The following is a 17,467-nucleotide window of genomic DNA, read 5'->3' as shown; positions in this document are numbered from 1 at the left end:
CCACCCCCCGTCCCCACCCAGCCGGGGAGAAGAAGTGCGAAAGGCTCCTTACCTACCTGGTTGCGTGTTTTGTGCGATTTCTGCAGCCACACGCGCCACTGGTCGTAGAGTTTGATGCCCAGGTTGGAGCAGCCGTAGGCGTGTTTCTTCACCCACCCGAAAAACTGCTTCAGCTCCCGCCGCAGCGTCGTGTTCTGCTCCCCCCCTTTGGGGTCGCAGCCCCCCGCCACTCGCTCTGCGGGGACAAGGGGGTCAGCGGCACGTGGGGGGACGCGCCTCGACGCCCCCATCGCCGCCGTGCCGTGAATGAGGAGGGCCCGGAGGAACACGAGCAGGTTTTGGCTCCCAGGTGGGAAAGCCGAGCTCCAAATTGGCTCCTTTGCGAGAAATCCGGGTGCCGGGCACGGGGCGGGGAAGGGCCCCCGCACATCCCCCGGTGCGCGGGGAGGGGAGCGCGGCACCGGCGGCACCGGCGGGCGCTGCCGGCCGCACTCACCGCTGCGTGGGGTGGAGGCGGCCGTGGGGTTGCTCCAGTCGCTCCAGATGCCGGCTTTTTTGGAGCCGTAGATGCTGAAAGGGTTACAGCGCACCTGGACGAAGTAGACGGTGCCGGGGCGCAGGCCGGCCAGGCGGCACGAGGTCTGGTTGCCCACATCATCCACCACCTGCAGAGGGACCAGACGGGAGCACCCGGACCCCCGGCCACCCCGCGCTGTCCCCCGGCGGTGCCCACGCACCTTCCACTCGGAGCTGTCCTCCACGCGGTATTGGATCTGGTACTTGGCTTGGAAGAGGAAATCCTTGAGGGCCGGCGGGGAGCTCCAGCGCACGCTCAGCTGGTCCTCCAGGTCGCCCACCCTGCTGACGTGCACGTCCGACGGCGGGTCCGTGGTGACTGCGGGGACAGGGCAGGGCTGGCGGCGACAGCGGGGCAGCGCCGCGGGGCCGCGAGGGTTAAGGAGCCGCGGATGTAAAAAGCGACTCGGAGCAAAACAGCCTAACTCGATTAGGAGCAATTCTGCTCACATATCGCCCATTTCCTGGCTGCCCCCGCCCCAGCCCGGCGCGGCCGCTCCCCGCAGAGGTCACCGGCACTGCGGGGACACCGCGGCGGTGGCGTGGCTCACCCACGTCGAGGATGTCCAGCATGACCACGTCGGACACGGCCACCCCCAGGCGGTTGGACGCCTCCACCCAGATCTCGTAGGGCGTGAAGAGGGCCAGGTCCTTGGGGATGTGGCAGGAGTAGGTTCCGGCCGTGTGGTACTCCTGGCAGGTGTTGTCCTGGCCGTACCACCTGCGGGCAGGTGATGGATGAGGTGCTGGCACCGCTCCCCCACCCCCGCGATGCTCCCGTGGGTCACTTTTTGGTTTTTTTTCCACGCTGCCGGAATTGGGGGACCGGCCCCGAGGCTCACTCAGGGATTCCCAACTCAACCAGGCCCGCAGCAGCTGCTCCTCACCCTCCCCAGCTCCATGAGGAAACTCATCCCAGCAGCAGCACCCCAGCCAGGAGGCATGGAGCTGCCCCTTCCCTGTTTCCCATTAAATCCCACTCCAAATTTTTAACAAAACGGGGATGAAGGTGAGCACCCACCTGCGCTTGTATTTGAGGGTGTAGTTGGTGTGCAGGAAGGTCTCCCCTTCTGTCCCTGGCGCCCACTTGCAGGTCAGGTCCTTCATGTTTTTGGACCAGCAAGTGATGTTGACTGGTTTTTCTGGGGGTACTGGGAGAGACAAAAACCAAAGAACAAAATGTTCCAGAGCTGGTTTTTTCCAGCCACGGAGACACAAACCCCAAATCCAAGCTGCATTCCCAGCTGAGCCTCTGTATTCCCGGGAATGCGTAGCGACCCAAAAAACAAACCCGAGCTGCGTTCCCCGTTCCGATCCCATATTCCTGGGACGTAGCATCGTCCTTAAAATAGCCCGAGATAAAATCTTACGATTATTGGTTCGGACAAGCGCGTTTTAACCGAGGCTTTGCCGAAGCAGCCTCTCAGGGCTCCACCAGAGCAGCTCCTGGCACAGTTTGGTGAGAACCAGGAGGCTGATTGCTCTGGGGGGATCCCTGGCTTCTCTCCCATGGGGGAGGCACATCCCAGTGCTGGCCAGACTCCGGTACAGAGCGGCTGGACCCTGACATGGGATGGCCAGACCCCAGTGCAGAGTGACCAGACCCTGACAGGGAGTGACCATGACCCAGCACAGAGCAGCCAGACCCTGACAGAGTGCCCACACCCCTGCACAGAGTGACCATGCCCCAGCACAGAGACCAGACCCTGACAGAGTGACCAGACACTGGCACAGAGTGACCATGCCCCAGCACAGTGACCACACCCCAGCACAGAGTGACCAGACCCCAGCACAGAGTGACCAGACCCTGACAGAGTGACCAGACCCCCACAAGGAGTGACCACACCCCAGCACAGAGTGCCCACACCCCAGCACAGAATGCCTACACCCCCACACAGAGTGACCAGACCCCAGCACAGAGCGCCCACACCCCTGCACAGAGTGACCAGACCCCCACACAGAGTGACCAGACCCTGACAGAGCACCCACACCCCCACACAGAGTGACCAAACCCTGACACAGTGCCCACACCCCCGCACAGAGTGACCAGACCCCAGCACAGAGTGACCAGACCCTGACAGGGTGACCAGACCCTGACACAGTGCCCAGACCCCATCACAGAGTGCCCACACCCCTGCACAGAGTGACCAAACCCCATCACGTCGCATTGCCACCCACGTACATCCAACATAAAGGCAGGAACCGGCCAGGATGCCACCATCTCTGCTGTGACACACCAGGTTGTCCCCCGACTGCTGCCTGGAGCCGTTGAGGCGGGCGAGGGCCACGCTGAGCGTGGAGGGGCCCAGGGCGGCGTAGGAGGCGGCCGGGAGGCGCCGCCCGTTCAGTGTCCAGTACAGGTCCTCGGCTTTCAGCGGAAAGTCCGGGCTGACCGTGCATGTGGCCACCAGCGAGGAGCCGATCAGCAGGGTGGGGTCCTGGGGGGAAATCACGGCGGGGTCTGCAGCCGGAGAGACAGAGAGCACGGTTAGGGGGGGGGGTTTGGTGTGGAGCTGGCGGGGTTAGAGCTGTTTAAGTGTGTTTAAATAAGTTTTGCGTCTGGTTTGCGTTGATTTCAACGCCTTGGTGTCTCTTCTGTGTTCATTTAAATATGTTTTATGTCTGTTTAAGTGCATTGTTTTGCTAGTTTACATCAATTTAAATCATCGCGTCTGTATCAATTTAAGTCATCATATATGTGTTGTGCTAATTTAAATACGTTGTTTAGCTGTTTTACATGGATGTAAATCATCGCAAGCCTATACTGATTTAAATCACGTATCTAATTTATATAGATTTAAATCATCACGTATCTATTTTGTATCAATTTAGCACAGTGGTTTCCATTTTACATCCGTTTAAAGACACTGCTTTCTATTTTGCATTGCTTTAAATGTGTTTCATATCTATTCTTTACTTCTGCATATTTTATATCCATTTTATACCTAAAGATATTTTATATCTTTTTTATCTCTTTAAATATTTTTGTATTTATTCTATATCTCAATACCCACCTATTTTTTATCTATTTAAATACGCCTTACACCTACTTTTATATCTACATACATTTTATATCGAAACTCATTTCATATCTATTTTTATATCTACATCTATTTTTGAACTTCTAAAACACTTTTCATATCCACTTTTTAATCTTTTTATTTCCCCCAGGGCTGGGGCGGGGCTGGGTTGCAGCTTGGGAAGTTTTTTCCGCCACAAAAGGATTTCAAAAAAAAAAAAGAAAATTCGAGGGGATTTCCCCCCTCCCCCCCTTTTCCAACACTGCCAAAGTCCGGCATTTCCCCCTTGGGGTGGGAAGCGCTTTTCCCAAGAGCTCCCTCCTCATCCTCACCATGTGCTCCCAAACCCCACCGCTCTCCCCTCGCCATCCCGAGGCTGGGAGGGATGGGGGGAAAATTTCCCCTCCTCCAGGAGAAATTCCCCCCTCCGCCAGGAGAATTCCCCCCTCCTCCAGGAGAATTCCCACCCCGGTTCACCCCGGGCCCCCTCGGCCGCGAGGCTCCCCCGCCGCGGGGTGTTCCGCGTCCGTCAGCCCTTATCGGCTCCATCCGCACGCGCCGGGCTAATAACATCCCAAATTACCTCCCGGAAAGTGCCGCGACCTCCCCGCCCCTCCGACCTGCCGGCCCCGATCGGCTTTCAGCGCCCGGCTCCCACCCGGCGATCCCAAAATCCCCGGCACGCATTAGGAGAGACCCTAATTAGCGCTCCGCACCCTGCGCAATTAGCGCTCGGAATCCGCGTTATGCCGTGGACGCTTAATTAGGAATTGCCGCCGGTGCTCGGGGGATGCTGGTGAGGGGAGAGGAAGGAATTCCAGCGGGGAAAAGCAGCCTGGGGTACCCCAAAGAGCCGTGGGTTGGTGCGGGGCGCCCCGCGGTACCCCCAGCACCCCCGGATCGGTGCCAGGTACCCCAAACACGCGCGGGATGCTGCTGGGTACCCCGGGACACCCCGAGCATCCGCGGATGGTGACGGATCCATCCCTCCCCCCAGAGCAAACCCTTCCCAGGGCCAGCCAGGCCTCTGGAAATCTCACCCCCCCCTCTTTGCCAAGGAGCCCACCCCGCTCCGACCCCGCCACGAGCCGAGCCCGGAGCTGCCGCGGCTCTGCCGATAACAGACCCAGCACTCCCAGCCCCGATTCTCCTAAACCTTAATCTAAACAGCCCCAGAAACTCACACGAGCACCGTAAAACAGACACGTTTCCCATCCTCCGAGCAGGACCCTCTGGAGGGGCCAATTTTCTCTCTCTGTATTTTTTTCCCCTGGATTTTGGTTGTTTTTTTTTTTTTTCTCCCTCCTCCAAGCAGGAGCCTCTGGAGGGGCCAATTATATACATATATATATTATATTTTTTCCCCCCTGGAATTGTTTTCCCCTCTCAGCACGGCCGCAGAGCCGAACATGTGTTTTAAAAGGGAAAAGTGTGAAGTTTTCCGATCGGAGAGGAAAGGGCCGGAGAGAAGCAGGCGGGCTGTGGAATGTGCAAGTTGCAACGAAAATACCTGCTCGGGGGTTTTATGGCTTCTCTATTGCAAAAAAAAAAAGAAAAAAAAGAAAAAAAAATGCTGATCAGGTGCTAAGTAATGCTATAAAGTAAAACCACATTTCCAAGGTGTCGGGAACGTTTATGCTTTTCTTCCGAAGGGCCGGATTTCATTTTAGTTTTATATCGGAGTTTTAAGGGGTTGGCAAAGAAAAGGGGGGAGGAAAAAAAAAAAAAAAAAAAAAAAAAAAAGCTCCGATAAGTGTCAGAGATCACGCAGTTAAAAAAGATTTATTGAGCTGTGCAGGGGGTTAAAGGAAAATAGAAATAATTGCCCTGAAGAACAAAAGGGAATTTGGGAAGCTCTGAATTCCACAGGAAAAATAAAATTAAATATATATGTGTAGTCTGAGCTCTTCTAAAACTCGAGCAGCGAGGTTTGCGGGCAGACAGGGTACCCAAAAATGCCTTATCCCTCTTTTCTACTCTGCCCTCCAGTCTTTTTTTCCCCTTTTCTCATCCCCGACTGGCATTTCTCGTGCCCATCCCTGGGCTGGAGGAAGGATTTATAAAAAGCCCAGGCATTCCAGCGCGGCCGAGCTGCACCGAGGGGAAACTTTCGCTCTCTAAAAGGAGATTTGGCTTCGCCTTCGCCAGCGCCGCACGTCGAGGGGCCGCGGGGCCAGCGCTGCCCCGGACCCCCGTGGGGAGGGGGAAATGGGGGTCCGGGGGGGAACCCGGCCGGTTGGGAGGAGAAAGGTGCGGGCTCAGCCCCACCGAGGGTCCGCCCGTGGCCTCGCTGGTCCCCGGTGGGATCAGCCCCGCCGGGCACCGGGGTGGGCACCGGGCTGGGCACCGAGAGCCACCGGGACGGCCCCTAAAGGGATTTTTGGAGCGTTCCTCCTCCCCGCCCTATTGCTCCGGCAATTCCTGCCCCAATTAACGCCCGCGGGAGCCCCCCGTTAAGGACGCGGTCGGCTCGGGGGTCCGTGGCGGTGGCCGGGGAGGGGGCGCGGGAGCTGCCGGGCGAGCGGTGCCGTTTCTGGCGGGTCCCGTTCGCGCGTCGGAGCGGAGAACATCCATCGCCTTGAGAAATTCCCATCATAGGGAGGAAGCCAAACTTCCTGCTGCGGGGAGCGGGACCTCGCCCTCCCCTGGCTCGGGCCGCAGCGGGGCGGGACTGGGGGGTCCCTCGGGTTTAGGGCTCTGTGGGGAAGGGGGGATCCATCCCCCGTGTGTCCCCCCCATGGCCGGGGGCACCCCGATCCCCGCGGGGCTGAGGCCGCTGCACAGCTCAGCCCACAGGTGGCACCTCCCGGACCTGCCACCGCCGGGTGGGGACCCCAAATTGGGCATCACCGCGGGGCCCCCCAGGGACGGCGGGGAGGGGGGACAAGGGGGACCGGCCCTTCTCGGGGTCCCCGTTCTCCGTGGGGAGAGGGAGCACTCGCTGCTCCGGGGGAGGGGGGCTCTCCTCGCTGCTCTCGGGGATGGGGGGCAGCACAAAAAAGGTTCCTCTATTGTTCTCTGCGGGGAAGGGGCGGGGGGGTCCCGGCTGGGCTGCGGGGACGGAGATGAGGGGTCCCGGCTGCCTGTCGGGAGGGGATAGGGGGTCCCGGCTGCCCTCCGCGGGGGGGTCCCCGTCCTCCTCCGCAGCAGGCGAAGCGCAGCCCCGAGGTGCGCCCGGCGGTGCCCCCGCCGCGCCCGGGACCGCTCCGCATCCCGGGGCCGGGGGGGACGCTGCGCACGGAGGGGAACGGGCAGCCCCGGGGGGCTCCGCATCCCGGCACCGCTGGGGGGGAAGGGGACACGCGGAAAGGAGCGGGGGAACCTCGGCGGGCTCCGCACGCCGGGGCCGGAGCCGGACGGGAGAGCCCCGGGGGGCTCCGCGCAGAGCCCGCGTGGCCCCGACGGGACCCCCGCCCGCCCCGCGCCCACCTTGCGGGAGCCGCCCGGTGCTGCCGGTACTCACAGGAGAGCGGGTCGGCGCGGGGCAGGCGCGGGCAGAGCAGGAGCAGCAGCGGCAGCATCGGGAGCAGCGGCGGCGGCGGCATGGCCTGCTCCGGTGCCCGTCGGTGCCCGGGGCGGCGGAGCGCACCGGCACGTCCGGGGAAGTCCCGAGCAAGTCTGAGCAACCCCCGGTTACCAAAGCCCCAACTGCCGCCCTGGCCCCGCCCCGGGACCGCCCCCGGGGGGGCAGAAAGCCACCGGCCCCGCCACCCCCCCCACTCCATCGTCCCGCTCCGGTACCGGCCACAGGACAGACCCCGGGAGCGGCCCCGGGACTGGCCCCCGCCCGGTGCCCGCTGCCGCCGCGGGATGCTGGACGCCCCCAGCCCTCCCCGGGGCCGGTGTCCCGCTCCCCCCGACCCCCCCGGTAGGTGAGTAAGAGCCGCTCCGGGGCCGCCGGCCCACGGGTGACTCACGCGCGGACCCTCCCGCGCCCCCGGGGCCGCTCTCGCCGCCGAACGGGCCCCCCCGCCGCGGCTTCCCCACGCTCCGAGCGCCTTCGAGATCCAAAGCCCTGTTATTGCTTATTTCTGGGTTGAAAACAGGAATATCATCCCATAAATCCCGATGTTTTCTATCGAATCCATCATCTATGGGCTTTCCCCCTCAAAACCCCAAAGAAGTGGAAAAACCACCCCAAGTGGCTCCAAGTCCCCCCAGACTGAGTTTGTCCTCAGGGGTGGTGGCATGTCCGCTAGTGCCACCAGCATCGGGACAAAGCCACCCACCTGGGCATCCCCCAGTGTCCCTCCCCGTGCTCCCACCGGGGTCTCGGTGGCACCCAGAGCTTTGCAGACCCCCAGACAGGTCACAGACCCCCGGGACAGCAGGTCCTGGTCGCGGCAAGGCCACTGTCCCCACGTGTCCCCAGCTGTGAGGAGAGGGGACAGCATTCCCTGCCGGGAACGGAGCGTGGAGGGTGGCAGGGGACACCTGGGTGGCTCGGGGTGCCCCACGGACTCGGGGTGGGGGGAGCCGGGGGGTGACCCTGAGTGGGGCTCCGAGGTGCTGGGCACCAGCAGGGATTGCAGAGATTAGAAAACACAATAAAAAACGAGAGGGGGAGGGAGCCCAAACAATGCCTTTTCCCATCGTCCTGTTTTTTGGAAGCTTCTGAACTGTTTTTGTTGAAATTTCCCAAAAATGTCAGGCTCCGGGAGCCACCCAGCCTGAGAAACTTCAGCCCCAGCGGCCGCAGTCTGGCCGAGTGAATCACGGCTGTCCCGGGGGCTGGCGGCCGCCCGCGGTCCCGACCCACCGCCCGCGCCCCCCGGGAAGCCACCGGGGACCGCAGCCAGCGCTGGGTGCTGGGGAAAAGGAGAAATTCCCCCTCTGGAGGAGGATCCGGGAGCAGCGGCCACCCCGGCTGCCCACCTGCAGTGCCCAGACCCTGCCCCCAGCGCCGGCGGGGCTGCTCGGCGTGCACCCCGAATTTGTGGGGTTTAGGGGAGCCAGGCGCGGGGGGGGGATCCCGGGGAGGGGGTGGCTCCACCCTGGCGCTGGCAGAGGGGACACGGGTGGCTCTGGGTGGCAGAGGAATCATCAGGAGGTGGCTGGAGGCTGTGTTTGGGGTGCAGGGGGAAGATGGGGGGACAGCGGTGATGGGAGTGTCAGTCCCCTCTGGTGTCACCTAGGACACGGTGGGCTGTCACCCCAGGTGGCACAGGGACCTCCCAGCTCGCAGCAGCACCTGTGGCATGGGGACTGGGTGAGGGGACAGCGGTCCCCAACCCCGGGCAGTGCCAGGGTGGCGTCAGGACCCGTCAGGCAGCAGCCGGAGGTGACCGAGCCGCTGTCCCGCGCTCTGAGTCAGCGGCGGCCGCTCAGCGCAGCTGTGGTCAGCGCTGCCCTTTGACAGTGACCTTTAAAGCTGCTCCCTCCGGCCCACGAGCCGCCGAGCTCACAGGCACCGGCCGGAGGCAGGATCCAGCCCGGACCCCCCCTCTGACCCCCGGCCCGGGCTCTCGGCGTCAGCACGGGGGTCCCCCGAGGCCGGCGCGGTCCCGCTGCCCCCCCCGGCGTGGCTCCGTTCCCAGGGCCTCTCTGCCCCGCTGCGGGGCAGGATCTGGCCATGGGGCCCAGCTCCCTGCCACGAAATCTCTGCTCTGCCCCGGCTCCTCCCAGATGGACGCGGGTGGCCCTGGGGACATCCCCAAAACCGCTCTGAGCATCCTCGGTCCGGCTTCCCACCAGCCGTCACCTTCCCGCCTCCCTCCATCATGTGTCACCAGGGCCCTGAATTAATCTAATTACTTGATTTCCCAGCCAGAGCTCACTCCATAAAATCCTTGGACGCAGACAGCATCTGGCTCAAGGGCCAGGGTGTAAAAAACAAACAAGAAAAAAAAAAAACAACCCAAACCCCGGGAAAAGCGGGAGGAGAGGCGCAGCGGAGCTGCCTCGACTGCCTGCATCCTTTTAAAGTGACCTGGGGGAAAAATAAAGAGGCAAGAAATGCAAAGAATCCAGCAGGCAGAGTTTGCTTTCTATTCCTCTCAGTCACATTTCCACATCCATGGGTAATTTATAACCCGCTTAACCCCTTCTCTGCCGCCCCCACCACCCTTTCCCTCCAGAGCATCCTCAGGGCGGCCGCACCTTCCCGCCTCTGTTTGCTTTGGGAAGCACAAACAGTCCCGTGACGGAGTCTGAGCTGCTCTAGAGGAGGGGAAGGAATGTCAAGAGGGTGCTTGAGCACGAGGGATGGGCTCTGCAGGGCTGGGACATGGAGTGAAGGGTGCCCCGTCCGCGGAAGGGACAGTGGGGACACCCCAGACAACGTGGGGGGAGCCTGAGGCTTCCCCAAAGGCTCCGGGGAAGAAATGTAGGTCAGTAGTGATAAATGCGAAAGGCATCGAGTGTTCCTGGAGAGGGGAGGAGGGAGGGCAGCAAGTATTTGCCAGCTTGGAGGGGTTTTTTTTTGCCTGGGAAAGGCTTTTTTTTTTTTTTTCCCAGTGGAAAGGTGAGCGGATGCAGCGCGGGCAGGTGCTGCGGGAGCGGTGCCCACCGGCCCGAGGCTCCCGGTGCCCCCGGGGGTCCGGGCTGCGGCTCTGCCCCTGCCGCCGGTGGAAGCCCCACCTGCGGCGCGGTGATTTACGGTGGCAGCCCCCAATCTACCCCATTTACTCGGCCATTCGTCACCGGTGCCGGACCCGGGGCCGGGGCTGGCGGGGCTCCAGGAGGGGGAAGGGGAGCGCAGCGCCCTGGCAGCCCCGCCGGCCCGGCCGCAGCTCATTTTCTGCCGGCCCTGCTTTGATTAATAAGATGAATAAACTGGCGGGGCGAGGAGAGGCCCCGCTCCCTGCTCCCGGGGGGGGCACGGGGTGCGCCCCCCAGCACCCCCAACCCACCCCAGGACACGGAGCACCCCTCAGTGCTGAGCTGGGACAGGGAGACCCCCCCCCTTCCCCGCGCCGGGGTCTTGCCATGTGTTCCCCATTAGGGCCGGAGGTTAGCCGAGCCCCCAGCCCTCCCCCTCCTCCTCCCCCCGGGCCCACTTTGGGGTGCTGCCATAAATAAGGGGAATGGGCAGGGCAGGGGTGAGGGGGGGTGTGGGAGGTGCCTTTGATCTCCTTTAAAGTCAGGGGAAATCACAGCTGGAAATCCGGGGTGTCAGGGAGAGCCCAGGACCGCCCGGGGGGCCCTGAGGAGTGAGGATGAGGAGGGGAGGCATGAAGGTGACTCAGTGAGCCTTGAGGCACACAGAGGGTGGCACAGTGGGGTCCGACACTGGGGATCCTCCTGAGGGGTTGGTCCATGTGGGTGGCATCGAGACAAGGGGTGACCCCTGTGTGACACCAGTGACACCAGTGCCAGTGTGACGCGGTTCCCGGCCATGGCCTCAGTCCCCCTGCTCTCTTCAGCCCCTCCGTGTCAGGGTGACCCCAGGTCCTGTTGTGTCCCCCCGCACCCCCCGCTCCTCCTGAACCCTCCTGCATCCCCCCCAGCGCCTCCCTTAGCCCATGGTCCCCCTACACCCTCTGCTCCCCAGAAATCTCGGATCATCAATAGCATTTGGGGTACCAGGAGCATCGGGGGCACTGGGAGTACTGGGAGACACCAGGGGTGTGGGGAGCATCAATAGCATTTGGGGTACCAGGAGCGTCGGGGCACTGGGGGCACTGGGGGGGACGGGACTGGGGGGCACCAGGGCCATCGGGGTCAGTACTGGGAGCATGGGGAGCACCAGGAACAGCTGGCACACTGAGCACCAGGAGCAATGGGGGCACCAGGGGGGACACCAGGGGCACTGGGAGCGCTGGAGGGGACTGGGGACAGCAGAGGCAGCAGGGCCACCAGGAACAGTGGGGACATCTCTGCCAACGCAGGCCCACACTGGGGCACACCCCCAGTGGGAGCGACATGGGGGGCACCGGGGCACCCCCAATGGTCTCCTCCAGCAGCTTTGGGGTGCCCCCAGTGAGAGCATCCCCACGGCTTTGGGGTGCCCACAGTGTCACCCCTTTATCCTGAGCCTTCCCAACCCCGGTGACCTCCGTGTAGGCTCTGTGTGCCCCCCACATCCCCTCAGTATGTGCCCGGCCCCCCAAATCTGTACCCCTGCCCCAGAGCAGTGCACCCCACCTCCTGCCAGCCCATGCCAGGGCCTGGATGGTGTCAACAGAGATGGGGGGACCCTCCAGGAGGACTCGGCCCCGTGCAGACCCAGAGTGGGGGGCACCCGGGGGGCTGCAGGCAGCTCTCCCTGCTTTGGGGTGCCAGCCGTCACCACGCTCCTGGGCGGGGGCGGCGCTGCCCGGTGCCCCCCCCGCTGGATGCGGGGGGCCGCCTTGGGGGTGTCCGGCTCAGCCACCGGGCTGAGCCCGGTGCCAGCTCCACGCTCTCCTCCTCCTCGCCGCAGGATGCTGTTCTCAACGCCTGTTACCGGGGCTGCCGGCTGTTCTCCATCTGTCACTTCGTGGATGCGAGCGCCGAGCTCAACACGACCAGAGCCGAGTGCGAAGCAGGTGAGAGAAGCCGGTGGCCGAGCGGCCCCCTCGCCCCAAACGCCGTCCCGGGGGGGATCCCCATCCCCAAATCCCACCGGGAGCAGCGCCACACCCGACACCCGACACCCCTGGAGCATCCCGCCCCGCAGCCCCGGATCGATGTGCCCCGGGGGGCAGTGGGGAGGGGCACAGGGGTCCCAGGGACTGAGTACCCCCCAACCCTGACCCCTCCTCTCCCCCAGCCTGTGCTGAAGCCTACGGGAACGCAGAGGAGCAGTTTGGGTGCGTGACCGGGTGCCGCAAGCAGCTGCCCGAGGTGGAGGAGAGCAGGAAGGAGAAGGTGAAGGAGATGGGGAAATCCTTCCTTGAATGGAGCTCAGCACAGTTCCCCCCTTCCTTGGGATGGGGGACACCCCACATGTGCAGCCCAATCATCCATCCATCCATCCATCATCCATCCATCCATCCATCCATCCATCCATCCATCCATCCATCCGGATGAGAGCTCCAGATGTGCCAGGCTGATCCAAGGCACCACTGGTTGCTTTGTCACAAGTCTAAAAAGCAAATTAATGGAGGTGGGCTTGGCTTGGGCCAGGCAGGGAGACCACAGGGAATTCCCAGCGTGAGAGGATCTGACTGGAGGTCGTGGCAGACTCCCCCAGTTTGGATTTGTTATCCTTCCCAGCAATCAGCAACGCTTTCCCCTCCTACATTTAATTAATTCAGCTTTTGCCCAATTAATTAAATTAGACTTTGGCCCAAGGAAGAGGCTTTTGGCTCCGTGCACGTGCGGGCAAAGATGAATCCGCGCCGTAAAAAGAGTGAAAAGCTCCTTTGAACCCCCTCCTTTGCAGCCCAGTTTTAAGACCTTCCCGGTGCCTGATCCCATTTCCCAACCTCTCTCCAAGGCCAGGGATGAGCATCTGGGGGTGACTGGGGGTGACAGGGAGGGCCCTCACCCCCTCCACCCACCCGAAGCATTTTTCCTCAGGTTCCCAGACGAGCAGGCAAAGCAGATTTAGCATAATAATTAGATACAGAATCTGACCTATTTATTTCCTGTTTGCTGGTTTGACCGTGCAAGGGGCTGTCGGAAAATGTTCGGAGCCAGTGGCAGGGAGCAGCCAAGCGGATTCCAGCAGGGATGCTTTAAAAATAACAAACTGCCGCGACGGCCAAGAATCCAGGGCACCGAGAGGCTGCCAGGAGAGGAACGCCCTCGGCACCGCGGCTGCTCCGCTCCCATTGTCTCCGGCAGAGGAGCGTGATCCCACCCCAAAGGGACGGTCCTGGGGCTGGGTGATGGCCCCAAAGCTGGGTGGTCACCCCAGAGATCACAGCCCTCGCTTGGTGACCCTCCTGGGAGTGGAGCATAGCCCTGGCACATCCCTTTCTGTGCCTGGGAGAAGCAGGTTGAGCCCAGACCTGAGCAGCCGGCTCAACCCAGCCACGACCTCGGGGTGGGATGTGCCCTGCCAGGGTGGGTGATGAGGGGACAGCACTGAGGTGATGTCCCCACTCCTTTGCAGAGCCTGGAGCTGAAAGCGCAGTCGTTTTCCATGTTGGATTTGGTCTCCACCTTCTGCAACGACATCGTCAGCTCTGCCCAGAGCTTCATCTCCTCCACCTGGACCTTCTACCTGCAGGCGGATGATGGCAAAGTCGTGGTGTTTCAGGTGGGGGTGTCCCCAGGACCCCCTCTGTGGGTGCCCAGAGGGGTGGGAACCCCTTTCCTCACTGCCTTCTCCCTCTCTCCCTGCCGATCCAGTCCCAGCCTGAGATGGAGTATCCAGCACCCGAGGCCCTGGAGATCCAGCCAGCACAGCCAGGATTGGGATCAGGATCCAGCCCTGGTGTCCCCCAGCCCCACACAGGTGCAGGGGGGTCTGGGCTGCTGGGAGGGGGCTGGGAGCCTCCGAGCCCTCCTGGCTCCCTTCCGAGTTCTCCAGAGCCGAACAAATTTCCCGCTCCTCGGGTCTGATCAGCTTCCCACACCCCCACCCACGCCGGGGGGGCTCTGGATGGGGCCCTGCTCCACGAAGCTGCTGGGATCATCTGTGCCCCCTTAGCGGGCAGAGGGTCCTGGGGAGAGAGGGGGACCCCCACCACGCTGGCAAGGGGATGCGAGAGGGGAGGGTGTGCCCACCTGGGTGCCCATGTTCAGCATCGCCTCCCCCCTCCCAGGCCCCCGGGCAAAGGGGGACAAGCCCCCCGTGAAGGAGCCGCGGGGCAAAGCCAAGGCGCACCCCCCGGAGCCCCCGCAGCAGGAGCACGACTTCCTCGGCTGCATGTCCAAGTAGGTGGTCTGGGACCTGCTGGACGTGGCAGAGCAGATCCCCCCCAACCCCAATTCCCAGCCCGTGCCCTGCCATAAACTCGTGCCTCCTCTTTGGTGGGGGGTGGTGGGGTGCTACAGGCGCTCGGGCCTTCCTCGCTGGATCCTGGCCGCCTGCCTCTTCCTCTCCATCATGGTGATGCTGTGGCTCAGCTGTGCCAGCCTGGTGACTGCCCCCGAGCAGCACGTCAAGACCCAGGTATGGGGTGAGCACAGCCCCCAGGGTGTCAGGGACAGGTGGCACGGCTGGGTGGGACATTGCTGTGCCCCTGCGTGGGGTGTGAGGTGCATCCACAGCCAGCCCCGTGGTGCCCCCAATCTGGGGGTGAGCTGCACCCCTTTCTGGGGCTGCACTCTTGTCTCTGCCTCTCTTCCAGCCTCTGAGCATCAACGGGGACAAGGAGTACCTGGAGGACCTGGATGGCCCTGGCACCTTCCCCCTGCCGCCCGTCATCACCGTCACCCTGTGCCCCGCGCACGGCGGGGAGGACGCGGGGCCGCTGCCCCTCAAAGTCGACCTGGACAAGACCATCCTGTAGCGCTCCCGCCCCTTCCCACCGCCTCCACCTCCCTCTCACCATCCCCACGGCATCGCCCCCCATCCCGCCCGGCTCCCCACCTCCCCAGCTCCCGCACGGGCATCTCCGGCTCCCGCTCTCCTCCCCGGGCACGGCAGCTTCGGGGGAGGCTCCAGGAGCCGGGCAGCGGCTCTGCCTCCCCCAGGGATGCGCTGAGAGCTGGGATCCTGGCTTGCAGAGCCGAGAGGGGAGCTGCCAGAGCGGCGAGGCCGGAGGGAGCCCGTCCCCGGAGCGGGACTCTCTGTCTCCTCCCGCCCGGAGCCGCCGGGGCCCCGCAGCCCTCCGGGCATGGGTCCAGCGCTGGGCAGGAGGGAGCCGGCTGCGGTGGGGGATGGAGAGTGTCTGCAGCCTTCTGAGCTTTGGCTCGGCACATCCCCGGCCTCCCACCTTGGGCTGAGCCTCCGAGGCGCCGGCCCCGGCCCTGGGAACTCCCTTCCGCCGGCCGGAGCCGATTGCCTCGGGGAGCCGAAACGTGGCGAAGGGATTTGGCGTTGGCAGCCGGAGACGGCAGCGGATCCCGCCGCCTCCGTGCCCACGCGAGCACCCAGCCAGCCCCTTCCCGGAGCGGTGGAGGGGCCCTGGGATGGCTCCTTCCCCTCCCTGCTCCGTGATGCCCTTGGGGAGCTGGCCCTGGTGCCAAGAAGCAGGGGATGAGGCGGCGTTTCCCTGACTCCAAGCTCGGACAGGAGGTGGGAGCTGCTGGGACAGCTCCGTCCTGGGCTCGGCATCCTGTAGGGATGGCTCCATCCTGGGCTCAGCATGCCTGCCCCACGCTGGAGCAGCCTGCGGGGCTGTAGCTGAGGCAGGACCCGGCCTCTGTGTCCCTGGGCTCACAGTGCTGCCCTCAAAGTGGGCAGCGGGACCAAGCACGGCTCACCCTGGTACAGCCCCTGGGCATGGAGGCGTCTCCCCGCTCCCCATCTCCCCCCCATTCTCCACCACTCGATTTCATGCATCGTTCCGTGGGTTGATTTGCACCGGCATGCGGCTCCTCGGCGCCCCACGGGGACACCCCTGTGCCGGGAGGGTGTCGGTCCCGCCACCCCCGTGTCACCTAACACGTCTGTACAGATTAACTTATTACCCCCGACCCCTCCCCTGGGTTTTTGGGCTCTCTCTGTGTGCCGGCGGCTCCCGGGGGCCGTGGTGTGGTGGGACCGGGGGCTCTCATCCCCGTCCCCACCGGTTTTGTGCTGCTCCGTGTCACTTCCACCCATCCAACATATCTGGGTTTGGGGAACCGGGTTGGGGGAGGCTTGGGGGGGGGGGGGGGCTCGTGTCTGTTTTGGGGTCCACTTTTCGTTGTTGCTTTCCGGCCGCGTGTGAAGCTCGGTGGAGTTTTTGATGTTCCAGCCACGGCAGCTCCCCCGATCCCCAGGCAGGAGCCCTCCCGGCCGCGGTGGAGCTCTCCCGGCCGCGGTGGAGCCCTCCCGGCCCCGGTGGAGCCCTCCCGGCCTCACCTCCGAAGGGCAAACCCAGCCCTGAGCTGGGAGGGGGAATAGAATAAAAGGTTTGTACCAGAGCTGGGCGAGTCGGTGGCTTCGTGGGGTGCTGATCCCAGGATGGGAGTGGGTTTGATCCCCCACATGGGGCCAGCAGGAGGGCACGGGGCTGTTCCCGTTCTGGAAACTGAGCTGGGATGAAACCTCTGGCAAACCAGAGAGAAATCCCTGCTGGGCTGTTTGGCATGGGCATGGAACAGAGCTCCTCTCTGCTGCAGGGTTGAGAGATTCAGCATCAAGAGTGGGAGGAGATGCTGTGGGGCAAGCCCCCCAAACCATCCCCCTGCGAGCTGCAAGGAGGGGATGCAGCATCAGGGAGGGCTCCGTGCACGTGGAAAGGTTGGGAATCCAGGGCTTTCCCCACTGAAAACACCCGTGGGCACCATTTTGAGGAAGGAAAATGCCAATCAGGCCACGCCGGTGTCACACCCAGCTGTCACACACCGGCACACACGCGGCGCTGGGGGGGCTGCCGTGTCCCACCTTTCCTTTCCCCACGGCGTGTGTTTGTCCTGGCGCCGTGCCCGCGGCACAGCCGAGCTCTCCCGGTGCCAGGCACGGCAGGCCAGCTCACGCGAGGGGCTGGAGCCTCGTCTGCAGCACTTCAGTAGCTCAGCAGGGTCCCCAGCTCGGAGCCAGCAGCGGCGGGGGGCCCCCGAGGAGCCCCCGTTTGCCCCGGGACGCGGAGCCAGGGCTGCAGAGGTGCTGGGGATGGATGCCGGCGTGCTTGGCAGGAGTCACGGCCAAAGAAGGATTTCCAAAGGCCTGGTCCGCTCCCTGCCAGCAGCCTCCGCTGCCGGAGCACGTCCCCTGCCTGTCCCTCCGTGGGGGGTGCGATGTCACCCCCTCCCCGCTGCTGGGGAGGAGGGGAGCGTGGCTCAGTGCTCGCACGATGGGGACAGGAGGGGGTTGTCCCTAAATGGAGTGCAGAGGGATGGCGTTCCCAGCTCGCTGCCTCTGTGGGAGGATGCTCCGGGCAGCCTTGGCCCTGTGGGGCTGGCAT

The 17,467-nt window shown here is 63.5% G+C and overlaps 2 protein-coding genes across 2 annotated transcripts in view; one reads left to right on the top strand and one right to left on the bottom strand.

Moving 5' to 3' along the window:
• CRLF1 (cytokine receptor like factor 1) overlaps positions 1 to 7,374 on the bottom strand; it is a 7,680-nt gene extending 306 nt beyond the window's left edge. The window contains exons 1-7 of the mRNA XM_041425212.1: positions 7,060 to 7,374; positions 2,759 to 3,037; positions 1,598 to 1,727; positions 1,128 to 1,297; positions 738 to 895; positions 497 to 665; positions 57 to 235 (exon numbers count right to left, since the gene is read on the bottom strand). Of these exons, the coding sequence (XP_041281146.1) occupies positions 57 to 235; positions 497 to 665; positions 738 to 895; positions 1,128 to 1,297; positions 1,598 to 1,727; positions 2,759 to 3,037; positions 7,060 to 7,321 (1,347 nt within the window). The 5' untranslated portion in view covers positions 7,322 to 7,374. The remainder of the gene's footprint in view (positions 1 to 56; positions 236 to 496; positions 666 to 737; positions 896 to 1,127; positions 1,298 to 1,597; positions 1,728 to 2,758; positions 3,038 to 7,059) is intronic.
• Positions 7,375 to 10,067: 2,693 nt separating this feature from the next.
• Positions 10,068 to 14,935, top strand: TMEM59L (transmembrane protein 59 like). Its single transcript, XM_041425199.1, has 8 exons — positions 10,068 to 10,240; positions 11,820 to 12,064; positions 12,289 to 12,386; positions 13,579 to 13,725; positions 13,818 to 13,923; positions 14,234 to 14,345; positions 14,466 to 14,583; positions 14,762 to 14,935. Exons 1-8 carry the CDS (start codon positions 10,068 to 10,070, stop codon positions 14,921 to 14,923), a joined length of 1,161 nt encoding a protein of 386 aa, XP_041281133.1. The 3' UTR covers positions 14,924 to 14,935.
• Positions 14,936 to 17,467: the final 2,532 nt, after the last annotated feature.

The sequence above is a fragment of the Onychostruthus taczanowskii genome, unplaced genomic scaffold, assembly GCF_017590055.1.
Source record: "Onychostruthus taczanowskii isolate IOZ18803 unplaced genomic scaffold, ASM1759005v1 scaffold112, whole genome shotgun sequence".
Lineage (NCBI taxonomy): Eukaryota > Metazoa > Chordata > Aves > Passeriformes > Passeridae > Onychostruthus > Onychostruthus taczanowskii.
Note: the sequence above shows the minus strand (reverse complement) of the source record. Positions and strands in the feature narration are given on the sequence as shown.